Source organism: Pogonomyrmex barbatus, unplaced genomic scaffold, assembly GCF_055798465.1.
Source record: "Pogonomyrmex barbatus isolate J1 unplaced genomic scaffold, ASM5579846v1 scaffold3, whole genome shotgun sequence".
Lineage (NCBI taxonomy): Eukaryota > Metazoa > Arthropoda > Insecta > Hymenoptera > Formicidae > Pogonomyrmex > Pogonomyrmex barbatus.
Window position 1 is genome coordinate 21771138 of NW_028297127.1, and position 14362 is coordinate 21785499.

The 14362-nt window shown below is 34.5% G+C and overlaps 2 protein-coding genes across 5 annotated transcripts; one reads left to right on the forward strand and one right to left on the reverse strand.

Moving 5' to 3' along the window:
- Window positions 1-133: 133 nt before the first annotated feature.
- Window positions 134-10555, forward strand: Stat92E (Signal transducer and transcription activator Stat92E). Of its 4 annotated transcripts, none has more exons than XM_089079640.1 (10): window positions 134-588; window positions 1881-2031; window positions 2301-2457; window positions 2554-2894; window positions 3011-3172; window positions 3263-3734; window positions 3825-4500; window positions 4619-4783; window positions 4870-5104; window positions 5450-7708. In XM_089079640.1, the coding sequence occupies exons 2-10, from the start codon at window positions 1904-1906 to the stop codon at window positions 5505-5507; spliced, it is 2394 nt and encodes a 797-aa protein (XP_088935766.1). In that variant the 5' UTR covers window positions 134-588; window positions 1881-1903; the 3' UTR covers window positions 5508-7708. The 4 variants fall into 4 exon arrangements, with proteins under 4 accessions (XP_088935766.1, XP_011647183.1, XP_011647185.1 ...); XM_011648881.3 differs by lacking the exon at window positions 5450-7708 and adding an exon at window positions 8536-10555 and having other exon boundaries at window positions 139-588; XM_011648883.3 differs by lacking the exon at window positions 5450-7708 and adding an exon at window positions 8536-10555 and having other exon boundaries at window positions 141-588; window positions 3029-3172.
- A 337-nt stretch (window positions 10556-10892) lies between these two features.
- Window positions 10893-14047, reverse strand: LOC105433524 (uncharacterized). Its single transcript, XM_011648886.2, has 6 exons — window positions 13796-14047; window positions 13249-13523; window positions 12462-12782; window positions 11997-12243; window positions 11622-11896; window positions 10893-11292 (listed from the first exon to the last, which is right to left on the reverse strand). Exons 1-6 carry the CDS (start codon window positions 13871-13873, stop codon window positions 11040-11042), a joined length of 1449 nt encoding a protein of 482 aa, XP_011647188.2. The 5' UTR covers window positions 13874-14047; the 3' UTR covers window positions 10893-11039.
- Between the last annotated feature and the right edge of the window lie 315 nt (window positions 14048-14362).

The window sequence follows — 14362 nt, forward strand, 5'->3', positions numbered from 1 at the left end:
ACGTGATCCGTCCCACTCCCACGATCGCTCCCCACCCCCACCGCCGGCGCCGCGTTTACGGTAGGAAATTCCAAGAATTTCCACCCGTCGGTTTATTCCGTCGTCAGCCGCGTCGACCGACGGTGCCCGACGACCTGTGATGTACGCGGTCGAGAGGACGGCCGAGGGAGCGGATTGGAGCGGAAGCGCGGCGGTAGGAGAATTTCTTCGGGGTGTAACTTTCGGGAGAAGGGACAGCCCCAGGCAGAGAACGAGCGTTATTGATGGCAGCGTGGGTGTGAGTTCCGATCGCGCGCAATAATTACTTCTTTCCGCGATTATTGCGCGGTCAGTGCGGATTATAGTTATCGTGTCGCGCGTCAGCGATACGTTCAAGGTCACCGGCGTGAGACATAACACAAACGCGCGAGGAGGAGAGCTGCGAGCGGAGCTGTGCGGTAGCGGCGGCGACGGCGACGGCGACCGCGACGGCGACGACGGCGGCGACCGCGACGGCAATTACGCCTATGTAATTGCGTCGTATAACGTCTTCGCCGAAAAAGTCTTTCGGTTGACAAGTAGAACGAGTAAAGAAACGAGGCATAGCAGGTGAGTTTCAATGAATTCCGAAGTGGTCTTCATTCGCTCTTTGCCCGCTGTTTGCTCCGCTCCATCCCCCTCCCCCCCTCTGCTCTTTCCCTGTCTCCCTCTCTTCTCTCCTTCCTCCCGTTCTCCATCTCTTCTTTTTTCCCCTCATGTTCTTATCTATTTACGCGTTTCGTTCGCGCGATTCACTTTTTTCTTTCTTTCTCTTCCTCTTATTTTCTCTTTCGGCAAGGGAATCTTCTTCTTTTTTAACAGAGTGGAACTTCGAGAAGCATCATCGCCGTACTTTTTGGCATCTCGACGAACTCGCGCTGTCGCACGCGAAAATCGCGCGCGACATTCGTTCCTCCGAAGTTGCGGCGCGGCGCGACGTGACGCGACGCGACGCGACGCGGCGACGTGTCTTTTCCTCGACGGCGGATCCACTCGGCCGCGATAAATTATCGTCGACGATAAAAACAAATCGGCTCGAGATCGCTACTTTTTTTTTTCATATAAATTATGGACGCAATTATTGCGATGCTGAGCTCACGGTTCGAAGGGCGGAAGCGACTCTCGAGGCACTTCTCGAGATAAAGGTCGAATTACCTCCGAAGCTTCAAAGCGAAAACCGCGCGATCATTCACGTTACAGTGCAGGATGGTTTCCGGAACGTTTGACCAAACTTCGACAACGAGTCGCAGTCATCGACTGATCTGAGTAATGCCGGATTACATAATGTTTACGTATCACAGTTTATTTGAACACATCGAGACTCTGAGATCTTCCACATGGCGGCAACGCGGGAAAAATTTTTGTGGAGGATCTATTTTTATTATTTATCTTATTTTTATTATTTTTTTTTTAATTAGTAGTCATAATTCGCAAAGACACGGTGACAAAGTGCGGTCCGGCGTTTTCGAAATTTTTTTCAGACTGATTTCGATTAAAACTCCGATTAAACAGCGAAATTGCCTACTCTAGGTAGCTCTTTGGCTGTTTCATCATCTCTTGTTTGACATTTGCATTTCTATACAAAGAAAAATCGATAATTTTATTTGCGTTAACATTAATATTATGACGATTAACTCGTTAAGTAATTTTATTATCAGACATATTTTTATTGTCTGACACATGAGATTAGATTAGAGAGGATAAATCGCACAGATAGACAATTTACTGTGAGCTATTTTGCCAATTGGTTTAATCAAATCAATTCAAGTTAGATCGATTAAAATTTTCAGCGATTTTTATCGAGATGGATTATTAATTCATATAATGTAATGAATAATGTAATGAATTTTTTTTTATACCAGAAAGATTACGATTATCGGACAAAATGGCGCTGTGGTTGAAAGCACAGCAGCTGTCGCAAGATTCGTTGCAAAAAGTGCGCGATATATATGGAGAACACTTCCCAATTGAAGTGAGACATTTCTTGTCATCATGGCTGGAAGAGAAGATGTGGTAAGCATAACATATAAACTTTAGAGAGAATCTTTTCTCACAAGAATTTTGACGAATAAGAATTTCTTGTTTATATGTATGCGCGTAAATGAAAAATTCATATTTACCAAAAAACACAATTGTGAATATTAAATCTATCATATTAATTATTTGTTTCAAAAATATTCATATTCTTTATTATTATATATACATTTTTTTCTTAAAAATTCTTTTTAAAATATATTGAATTTAATAAATTGAAATTATGCTATCTATCGTTAATATTTTAGGAACAACATAGACACGGATAATCCGCAGTTTGAGCACTATGTAAACAATTTTGTTGCATCCCTGATACACGAGTTGGAATTGAAAGCAAACAGTCTAAACACGGAAGATATGTTTGTAACAAAAATGAAATTGGTAGAGGCTGCTAATATGTTTCGAGTAAGTTGTGTAACGCCATATCGTTTTATGTATTTGTAATTTAATGAAATTAATGAAATTATGAAAATATTTTTCTCATATCTATTGCTCTTCTAGCAAAGATACAGTGAAAATCCAATGATACTATATAAAATAATCAGACATTGTTTGGGCACCGAAATGAAATTGGTGGCAGAAGCTGAACATTTAGGAGGTTTAATAACTGGTGACAGGGTCAGTTTGATGATAGGTGATACTGTTACGGAAATAGCTCATCAGGTTGATATATTGCGGCGAAAAACATATGAGACCGGGGAGGACTTGCGAAAGATTGAACAGGAACAAGAGGCTTTTGCTCTTAGTTATCACGAGTGTACAAAACTAAATGCTCACTTACAACATGTCAGTATGCAAGTACAGAATCAACAAAATATGGAGTTAGAAAAAAAAATTAGAAGGTAAAATGATTTTTTGTTATGACAATATATAATATTATGATAATATATTTAAGACATACTTTAAAAAAAAATTTTTTTTTTATGATGTATATTACAATCTATTAATTTGTGAAAAGCATAAGTATTTATCATAGGCAAAAGGAACAGCAGGATCTGTTACTGAGTCAAAAAGTAAACGGTGTAGTTCGCTTACGTTTAATGCTCATGGAGAAACTGGAGGATATTATTAAGAAATTGAATACTTTGCAATCAAGAATTCTTGATGACGAACTTATAAGGTAACACGTCGATATGTATTTAAAGACAGTAAAATGTAAAGCTCTTTTCCTCTTATTGAATCATGTTAATGATCTTAATATGTTATTTAGATGGAAGAGAGATCAACAGTTAGCTGGCAATGGCGCAAATTTTGCATCCAACAATTTGGACTCCATTCAGGAATGGTGCGAGAGTCTTGCCGAGTTGATCTGGCAAACTCGGCAACAAATTAAGGAAGCTGAACGTTTAAAGCAAAAATTCCAATGCGAACCACCAGGCATCCGAGATACTCTTCCGAGCTTGAACACTCAGATTACACAATTTCTCAGTTCACTTGTTACGAGCACCTTCATTATTGAGAAACAACCGCCGCAAGTCATGAAGACTAACACTCGTTTTACAAGTACAGTTCGTCTTCTTGTCGGGGGCAAATTGAACGTTCATATGACACCGCCGCAAGTAAAAGTAAGCATAATTAGCGAGACACAAGCAAACGCTTTGTTAAAGAGCGAGAAAATGGCCAAGTGCGGCGAGGTCAGTGGCGAAATTTTAAATAACACAGGCACAATGGAATATCATCAGGTGTGCAAGATTTTGATATTTATTTTACATTAAATGTGGTAATAAATATTTTGAGAAATGTCATTCTTAATCGATTTAAAAATATTATAGGCTACAAGGCAACTTTCGGTAAGTTTCCGCAATATGCAGTTGAAGAAGATTAAGCGTACGGAGAAGAAGGGTACAGAATCTGTGATGGACGAGAAATTTTCGTTGCTGTTCCAATCGCAATTCTGTGTTGGTGGAGGCGAGTTAGTGTTCCAAGTTTGGACTCTGAGCTTGCCTGTTGTCGTGATAGTACATGGTAATCAAGAGCCACATGCATGGGCCACAGTTACTTGGGATAACGCGTTTGCAGAACCCGGTAGGCAACCGTTTCAAGTGCCGGAGAAAGTGCCATGGTGCCAAGTAGCGGAAGCGTTAAATATGAAATTTCGCTCCGCGACCGGTCATCCTTTGACCGAAGACAATCTTCGATTTCTTGCGGAGAAAGCATTCCGAAGCAATGGCAATACAGTCGGTCAAGATTACTCGAACCTGCCGCTAAGCTGGGCGCAGTTTTGCAAAGAACCGTTACCTGAAAGAAACTTCACCTTTTGGGAATGGTTTTATGCTGTTATGAAGTTGACTAGGGAACATCTTAGGGGTCCATGGATCGATCGTCACATCCTTGGATTTATTCGCAAGAAACAAGCGGAAGAAATGTTGGCGAATTGTGCGGTTGGCACTTTTTTGATGCGTTATTCCGACTCAGAACTCGGCGGTATTACTATCGCCTGGGTTGGAGGTAAAATTAATTTTTAACAAAATATGCGTTCGTTATTACATTGTATTACGATATTACATTTGGATAAGTTTTACATGATGGGATATTCTATTATTAACTGATATCTTTATGCTTCTAGATCAAGCGACAGCAGAACACGTCTTCATGCTGCAACCATTTACTAGCAAAGATTTTGCTATTCGAAGCTTGGCTGATCGTCTTGCCGATATGCAACATTTGCAATATCTTTATCCAGATATTAGTAAAGATACTGCTTTCGGCAAATATTATACCCCATTTACTGGTGAGCGTACTTTGTAATGGATGTCGATTTTGCTATTTTGTGGCGATCAATTGCAATTGATCAATTGCAAAAATTAATTTCTATAGATAATCAAAATCAAACATCGAATGGGTACGTCAAGCCATATTTAGTAACACACGTGCCAGGTTGGGCTCTGCCTAACATTGGTGGTCAAACACCATCACATTCGTCCGTAACAGGTATAAGTAACAGCGGACAGAGCGGCCCGGGTGGAAGTTACCCCGCCACACCACAGACCGTATTTCCACCACATAGTCCACCAGATCCGTCTACTCGGGACACACCGTCTGTAGCATCAAGGTCAGTCTCTTGGATGTAATCGGATGAGAGATTTTTATATTTCTATTAAATTAATCACGAAATATCTGAATATCGATATGTCTCTATATTTGGTACTTTGTAATTTTAAACAAAAACGAATCTCAGATACACGATATTCAAAATTAAGTAAAAGATATGCAATACATTTTTTTTTCGATCGATAGCGCAACTTTCGAAGAGAGTTTTTCTTTGAAATTTGCAGATAAACACAATGGTTTCAATATATCTTTAGAACAAAATTGTTTCATATTTATCTTTCTGTTTCTCTTTTTATATTATTTAATTTAAATATCATCTACTCATCGGTTGTGGTACAATTTATAGAATATTCTGTCGATGTCGATGTCAATCATGTCACTCGTATTTTATGGATAATAATTGAAGATGAAAATTTTTCTGCTGTAATCATAACAAATGGGAATATTAACAAATGGGAATAGAGAATCTATTCTCCTTGATGAAACGGAAGACTTTATTTCTCATTATTTTATATTTTAGAAAGAAATAATAGAGAACGAAAAAGAAATCATATCTAAATAAAATACCAAAGTACCATTTCATATTCTACCGTTTAAAAAAAAATATAAAAATCGAAGACAATAATTTATGTGAGTTTAATGCGAATGAAAACAAGTATTACACATTCCCTGCACTTAACTCACATTTTACGTATCTTCTGAATTTTTTATTTTTATAATTACGGTCAGTATTTTTTTTTACAAACGTCTTTTGACACAAGGAATTTTGTAGAAAAAATGTAACGTAACTACGCGATTGTACTTTTTGTAAACGTTTTTACAAAATAAAGTACGTGTAATATTACAATTAATATAGATGAGCGAGAAAAAAGAAAAAAAAATAAAAAGTATTCACTTAATGTACGATAAGGCACGTATTATTCAACGAATTTTGTAATGACTGATACTGTGCATTGGACGATATTGGGCTATATTGCAGTTTAAAATAAGCAACTGTGACGTGAATGCATGACAAATAATCATTATCTCTATTGAGACATTCGAAATATAAGTGTACATGTATGACTAATAATGTCATAAAGTAAGGATCGTGTTAAATCATCATATAATGTTAATATGATTTTCTTTTTCTTTTTTTTAATATTTTTTGATTACTTTTCTATTATATCTTTTTCCATATATATTAATCGTGTGTATCCCAGTATTTTCGTCCAATACTAAGGCTTTATTCATATTATAAGTATGATAACGTCCCAATGCATTTCAATCATTCACTCAACTATTATTCGAGAAAACACGCACACATATACACAAACAAGTAGATAGTGATTTTAAAATTTTTGATATAACTCCGTTCTACAATGAAACAAATATTCTTTATGCTAATCATTGTACTGTTTTTTATGAATTCATATGATCTAAAATCTTCTTAAAATATCCTATTAGATCTTAAAATATCCTATTAATTGGAATTTGTATTTGGAAATTTATATATTAAATTTAGCTGCAGTTTGCTACTAGTATGTTTTTCAAATTTATTTCTTCAAAAAATTTATTTCTTTAACTTAAGATTTTGAGAGTATGTATAACGATTGATCGTTTTATAATTTAAAATTAAAAAATAAATCATGTGTGTGTGTGTGTGTGTGTGTGTGTGTGTGTGTGTGTGTGTGTGTGTGTGTGTGAGCGTGAGTGTGAGTGTGTGTGAGTGTGTGTGTGAGTGAGTGAGTGAGTGATATTTATGTATGTGTATATTGCATATGTACGAATACGTATACATATATATATGTATGTATTTATATTCAAATGTATATATATATATCTTTGATACAGTTTCTTTGATTACAGGTTTTAGTCTTAATTTTATGTTTATACGTAGTTTTTTTTATACATATATCTAAAAATACATGTGTAAAGATATATATATGTATATATGTACATATATACACTTCACAAATAAAACATATCAATTAATTAATACAAAAACGATCAGTAATGTCATTTTGAGAATAAACAACTGAAACAAAGGTAACTGAATTATTATTTATAGCGTGAATAAAGCCTGAGTAATCAGCTATCTATGAATTTAGTATTAAAGGGCATTGACTTATATTAATGCAATCTTTTTTGGAGATTCTAAGGGCAGTATTCATATTCAGTTCGTGTATTTAAGATTATCTTAAGATTATATTTTGATCAATAAGATAGTCATATTAGCTTACTTAAGCTACACTATAAGCTTACTTAAGATGATCTTAAGTATAAGAATGGATTACGAATACCGGCATAAGAGAATAAATTGTTATAATGCTACAAAGTGCCTTTATGCACAATTGCATTTCAATTTTATATAGAATTAATTATTAATTGTCTTTAATATATATTTACTTCTTTTATGTTAAGTTGTATAATTTGTATTAAATATGCGATCTCTGTTTTCTACTTCATTTTTAGTATTGTTTGTTTTTCGATACAAATATACATATAAAAATATATATACACAATCACATACACGAACACACATATGTACACATTATATTTTTACAAATTTTTATAACCAAAAAAATTAAAAATTTATCAATAAATTTATGGACGTGAACAAATACTTTATTTTGTTAAATTTAGTTTATTTTTATCGTTGTTTCATATAATCACATCTCAATTGTGAGCCATTGGAAAATATCAATTAGAAATAGGAATTAGGATGAAATCAATTTTTCAACTGCCAAGTATTTTTCTATTCACTTTCTTAATACAACGGCTTATCCATGGCTTTAATGTAACTTTTATATCATATAATTTTTGCATATTATAGCTTATAGTATTGCGTATGTAACATAAACATTCGCGCGTTAAAGAGACGTTTATGAATTTAGAACAAGTGCGCAGATATGTTGCTAAGATAGCTACGTTTTGTAAAGAAAAAAAGAAAAAAAGAGGCAAAGGCCTGGAGCAAGCCGGTACAACCACAACAGAATGTTTGATATTATTCTGCAAAATGCAGCTCCAATCACTCGCAGCTGGCAATTTGAGTAACATTGTTGCTCGCGAATTCATTGGAACAATATTGCCGTTTCGTTACTCATGCACCGTGCACGAGTTGAGAAATAAATAAAAAAAAAAAAGAGACCCATTCATGATTCCTATTTTGCTTTTCTCGGAGACAAGTGACCGATGTCCAAGCTTCGTTTTGGGCGGGGTTCTTGTGGTTGTCATTTATATTTCCTTCGCCGTGTTGTACCGGCTATCCCGGCTATAATCGGTCACCTTCGAAAAGTAGCGGATATATGTTCCCAAATTAAAAAAAAAAAAAAAAAAAAAATAGAAAGAGGAAGGAAAGAACGGACAATAGAGGGACAGATTTAAACCTGCGGTAATTTGATATTTATCGTGGATTGCCAGTGATTGGAGTTGTGTTTTGGTTTGTGGTAGCTACGCTCCGGGTCTCGGCCAGTCAGGTGTTGGACAGCCAACGGACATGGACTACATGGAGATGATAGGTAACAACGAGTTGCCGTCGATCGACGAAAATCTCAACTTGGATCACTTGAACAACTTCAGCTTCGACTTCATGCAGTCATACAACCAGTCTACCAAGCAATAGAAGGTATGCCGACGAGATGCATCGTCGTTCTTGAGACGACACATCCGTGATACAGGCGGGTCTAATTCCCGATTTTTCTCCGATCTCTATTTATCAGTCATATACCAGAGCGCACCAGAGATAGCCGAAATGTATCGCGAATTGTTGACAGGGGAGGGACTTTAACGTATCCTAGAATGATACAATTACATTTCTTTTTTCTCTCTCTCCTCTTTTATAAGACAACCGTTCATAGCCAGTGTTTTGTAGTTACGAATTGGCTTTCTTATATCTTAGAATATTGTAGAAAGATAAAGTTGTTATCACTTTTATCCAATATGATATATATGTAATATATCTCTGTTGATCTTGTTCTCTCCTATTCAAGTCGCACATGAGCGATACATTCGAGAGTTCTTGTGTAAATCATGTTATGCGACTTACAAAGATATAAGGTATTTATTTAATGAATTGATTTTTTGTTACAGTAAAAATCATAATTTTTTTTTTCATTACTATGATTTTCTGAAAACAAACGATTTTTGGATTCGGTGTTTCCAAATTTACATTTATCAATTCTTCTAGTGAGTAATCAAAAATTGTTTTTTTTTTGTATTCGCTCCTGTTGACAGTTTCATTAATTTTATCGAATTTTCTTTTTAAGCTCGTCGTATGTATCATTCTTTTTTGCAACGTTCACCGATATAGCTTAAGTTCTTACAATGTAAAAGAGACTTAGTACAAAGATTTATATATTATCGTCTATGACATGTGAAGTGCTAAGAGAGCATATGTAATTACAAATAGAATTATATGTCGCTTGTGAATAGCAGATTAAACTGACATCTATAGTTTAAACAGATATCTATAATATCAGATATCTAATATATATTACATACGTAGTATTACATATAGAGATTGATACAACAATTATTTTTGTTAAACATTTAGATCGTTTTATAGGAAACATTTTAACAAAATACTATAAATGTTATCTTTACCTTTTCTTTTTATAATATAATTCGCATATCATGGTTATAAATTGGTTTTTTACATCTTTAGATTATAGAAAAATAAAATCCTCTTGTGACCTAATTCAAATTTAAGATTATTAGATGACGATATAAAAATTAGAGATTTATGGAAAAGAAATTTTTAGAGTGTATCCATATGAACAATCATCTTCACGATCACCTAGTCAAATTGCCATTGTATGTATTTTGGATTTTGAAAAAAAAACAGCCATGGAAAATAAGAAATTAATTAAATTTTTAAATTTTGTCGCATTTTGTTCAATTATAGGAAAAAATTAATGTTGAAAAAAACAGCATATGTTACGTAGAATTAAAAGTACATTGTGTGATGTAACCTAAAGTAAGTGCCTTGCGCATTTTTAAACTTTGTATTTTTTAATTTTTCGACAAGTTCTGCAAAGAATCTCGTCGATTTAAGATTAAATGTTTTAATTAATTTTTAAGAAGTTTTTTATTTCAGTGATATCTTAAGTTTCTTGAAACTATGTAATATTATATTTTATCGAGAGATAAGTTATCTTTAAAAAAATATAATTTAAGAAGTTCTTGCGAAGACTCATTTGTTGTTTAGATTGAAATCTTATAAATTGATTTTTAACATTACTTTTAGAATTAAGATATTTTTAGAGACATAAGAGAGAGAAGGAAAGAAGTAAGGAGACTGATTTTTCTCAGAGAGCTTAAAAAATCTCCTTACTTTTTAATTTAAACTAACTATAATAACTAGGTTATTATAGATAATTGTTACAGTGCCCTAATCCCTCCCCTGTATGTTTTACAATGTAATGCGACACGCATGTTTGTGCGGAATAAAGTACATTGTAGAACAATATAATGTGGTTATTCATTTCTTTCTTTTTTATTTTAATGAATATGGAATATTTTTCCATATACATTAAAAATATTTTTTTTTCATTAAATAGAGTAGCAAAGCAGGGAAATCAAACTCAAGTCTTTCGCGACTGCTATAGAGAGCCGTGCAGTAACTCGGCTGTTTATTGCTGTCGCTATATTTAGAATAGAGTTCACATTCGTCCGACGGATTTTCCGTATTCGAAATCTCGAGGAGATGTAAATTCTTGACTTTATCTATCTGTTAATTTATCAACATTATATGATTGCAATATAAATTATCCTCGGAAAATAAATATTGAAAAGTTTAAAGGAAACGATTTTTCATTTTTTAGTCTAAAGTAATTTTACTCGTAATAAAATTTTTGTTCCAAAATTATAGAATGTTGGTCATTGCAAGTTTAAAATAATATTTCTAAGATTGTAATTTATCTTCAGAATGCAGAAACTATTCAATCTAGAAGCATTTAAGATGCTTCTGCCGGAACAGATGAAACCTTATCCTGCTGAGTCGGACAAGGACACTCTGCGCATGAATCGTCTTCAACAAAATGACCTGGCGCAGGATAACTCATGTGATAAATTGTATCAGTGACCATCGGATGTTCCGGGACTTGATATTTGCCTTTTTGAACCCAAGGGAGTTCCTCTTTAGGTTTCGGTGTCCACGTTTGGTACGATAATTTATTTATCGTCTCGGAATCAATCTTAATTTCTGGCCTGGACAGATTGCATCGTAAAATCGATTTTACAACTTGAGGCAATCGAATACACATCACGAAAAGATTTAAAATGAGCATAACGATAAGAGCTAATGCTAATTTACGCAAATAAACTAAATCAGACGTAGCTAAATTAAATTGACCAGAGTCAAAACAATAAAGAAATCGATTGCAAAATCAGGTAAATCATTTAAAGACGTCCTTCGCGGAGGAAACAGTTTTCTCCTGAGAAAACGTGTTTCTTGAAGTATCTTTTAGCTGCGTCATAGATGTCCTTTGGACTGTTTGACTTCACATATATATATGTTTCTCATTCCTCCTTCTCACCTGTAATATTGCATAACAGGCTTATAGCTGCGAACAGGTTTTATCATATCGGGTTTTACGTAAGACAACCCGGTAATCGTATCTCCTTCCAACGGTGCGTCGACCATGCGGATATTATCAGAAGGAATGATAAGATCCGGACGTAACGTCGTTTTTCCTACATATTCGCAACGGGTCGTCGTTTCCAATTGCATTTTGGCGGTTGCTAACAGAGTCTTGGCGGGCGGTGGTACAAACGGTTTCCTCTTCTCGGTACAGACTCGTTGATAACTTAGCTACAAGATGACTCATACGATAAAAATTACGAAAATCAAGGGATAAAAACTATCCGCGGGTTTTTTATCATGCGACTCGGGGATAAGCGGGAAGTCGCACCTTATTAGTCGTATCGGTGGCCATTCTTACATCGGGGATAGAGATATTACCGCAAGGAACAAACGGCACAATGCGTTCCGCATCACCTGGTAAATAACTCTCCTTGTAGATTGTTTTATCTGCAAATTCTGCACCGTAAGGAAATACGTATGTCGCGACAGGAAGGAAGGGTTTCACGGGAGCCACATCATTTTCCATATAACTCTGGGAATACGTGGTTTTGTCGCACATCGCGATGTCCGGTGGCCTTCAAATATTTAAATTAATGTCATTTCTTATGCTACAAAAAAACGCACTGGAGCATTGGAGGGAACATTTCTATAAATAATACATCAGTAGAAGGAGAGCGAAATTTTATTCATATTTCCAAAAAAAAAAAAATTGTTTTAATTAGAATATATTTTTTTTTCTTTAGAAAAATCATCCTGCAGCAGAATGCAGCTCAAAATCACGTTTTATACTTACTTGTACACGGGTTTCACCGCCCAAGGAAGAAACTCTTTTTTATCAATGGGAAAGGGCTGATAGCTTAGTTTTTGTGTAGTCTCTTTGGGAAGCGGCTGACTCGGTGGTTGGTATTTTAATGTCGGTTTGAAACTGATTACAGGTTTGATAGGTCCTGGAGACATGTAAGACAGTCTTGCCATCGTTCTATCATCCAGCGGAGCCGGACTTGTGCGAATATTTCCGCAGGGTATAATCATCTCTGGTCTTTCCACGTGTTTTGCCACGTAATCGTGACGAACCGTCGTTACAGTTTCCATCGTACCTATGTCCGTCACCGGTCTAACAAAATAATTATATTAACTTATTCATTCTAAACATCTCAAACTTTATAAGTGTGTCTATTAAGAAGAAATGATGTTAATTTGCCAAATTAACATATCATTTTTTTTGTTAATTTTTAATAAAAGAAATAGAAAGTATCTTTTTTCAAGTTAGCTCGAATTCTTGAGCTTAGCTCTCTGCTAAAGATCACCAAAAAACAAAAAAGAAAGAAATGTATAGGCGAACCTTTTATTTTTGATATGAGATTTTTATATTTCTAAATCATAACTTGTTCATCTTATAATTAAAGGATTTTGATATGTAATTAAACGAAACCGTTTTTAGTTCTTAGATGTACAAAAGATACTGCACAATTTTAATATATTTTTCACTGAATACAGAAGTTTTCTATTTATATTAGATAATATTTTGCCAACATAAATATTGACATACATAATGATGAGACATAGATATTTTGTCTTACCTACGTTTCGGTATGATAGGCTTTGCTTTAACGATTTGCCATATGGGTTTATAGCATAATTTGTTTATCGTTTCGTCAAAAAATTTGCCAGTACTTTTTTGAAGACTGTGGACGGGCCGAATTGGTTGCAATCGTGCACAACGTGCCGCTGCGCGATCCATATCTAAATAAGATAAGTGATACGTCGTTCTGTCTTCGAATTGTTGCGATGGTACTTTGTATAATTGCTCCGGTGCGAAGGATTTTGCACGTGGAGGCTGCACGTATCTTTTGTACTACGATTAATAACATAAATATTCAAATTACTTTGCTAATAATAACTAATATTGTATATTATATATTCTAATATAATATACAATTATAATTACAACCCAACATTAACAATAAATTATCTTTATATTAATAATCTGTAATCTATTAATTAAATTATTATGAAGAAATGTTCAACGTTGTGTACGGAGTCATAATAGTGTAGATTTTTTAGCACTATGTCAAAAATATTAGAATTGATCGGTGAAATTTGGAAGATATCAAAGAAAAAAATTACTTTTGTCTTGCATGGACATGTTATCGTTTTGGCAGATGGCAAGGCCTTCCTTTTTGAACAAGTCTCAACAACCTCCATATTGCAGCTTCAAATCTTTTTTCTTATCGTATCATATATATGTACAATGCACAATTTTGTACAATTAATATTACTCCGCGTAAAAGATGTAATAAATATCAAAACATTCAAAATGTCTTGGAATTAGAGTTTCATAACATTTTAAAAATCTGATTACGCTTGACATGGTTCAGAACTAACTTCGTACTATCCTTGTGACATACGTCATCGTGATATCAGTTTCAAACTCGCAAAAGCTTTCACACGATTCTATTTTTTTCACGCTATGATATATGTTATAAAAGAGAAAATAGGCAAAAATACAATTTCATAAAAATTGCGCTAGAAACTCTATTTCATTTATGTGTTCCAGTAGCAATTTCATTTGTACTTAATGTATAACTACATGGAATTCCTGTTATCGGTATGTACATATGCGACGTGATGTGACATGCGTACCACAAGGATCACAGTTAATTTGTTTAATTTCCAAAAATTTTATACAGCGCT

What these genes read in the sequence shown, in the direction of transcription:
- Stat92E (XM_011648881.3), top strand. Translation starts at nt 1,904, where the DNA reads ATGGCGCTGTGGTTGAAAGCACAGCAGCTGTCGCAAGATTCGTTGCAA. An exon ending in AGGCTGCTAATATGTTTCGA is followed by an intron (nt 2,458 to 2,553) that starts GTAAGTTGTGTA and finishes TTGCTCTTCTAG; the next exon opens with CAAAGATACAGTGAAAATCC. An exon ending in GCACAATGGAATATCATCAG is followed by an intron (nt 3,735 to 3,824) that starts GTGTGCAAGATT and finishes AAAATATTATAG; the next exon opens with GCTACAAGGCAACTTTCGGT.
- LOC105433524 (XM_011648886.2), bottom strand. Translation starts at nt 13,873, where the DNA reads ATGGAGGTTGTTGAGACTTGTTCAAAAAGGAAGGCCTTGCCATCTGCC. An exon ending in CATGTCCATGCAAGACAAAA is followed by an intron (nt 13,524 to 13,795) that starts GTAATTTTTTTC and finishes TATTAATCGTAG; the next exon opens with TACAAAAGATACGTGCAGCC. An exon ending in CCTATCATACCGAAACGTAG is followed by an intron (nt 12,783 to 13,248) that starts GTAAGACAAAAT and finishes TTATTTTGTTAG; the next exon opens with ACCGGTGACGGACATAGGTA.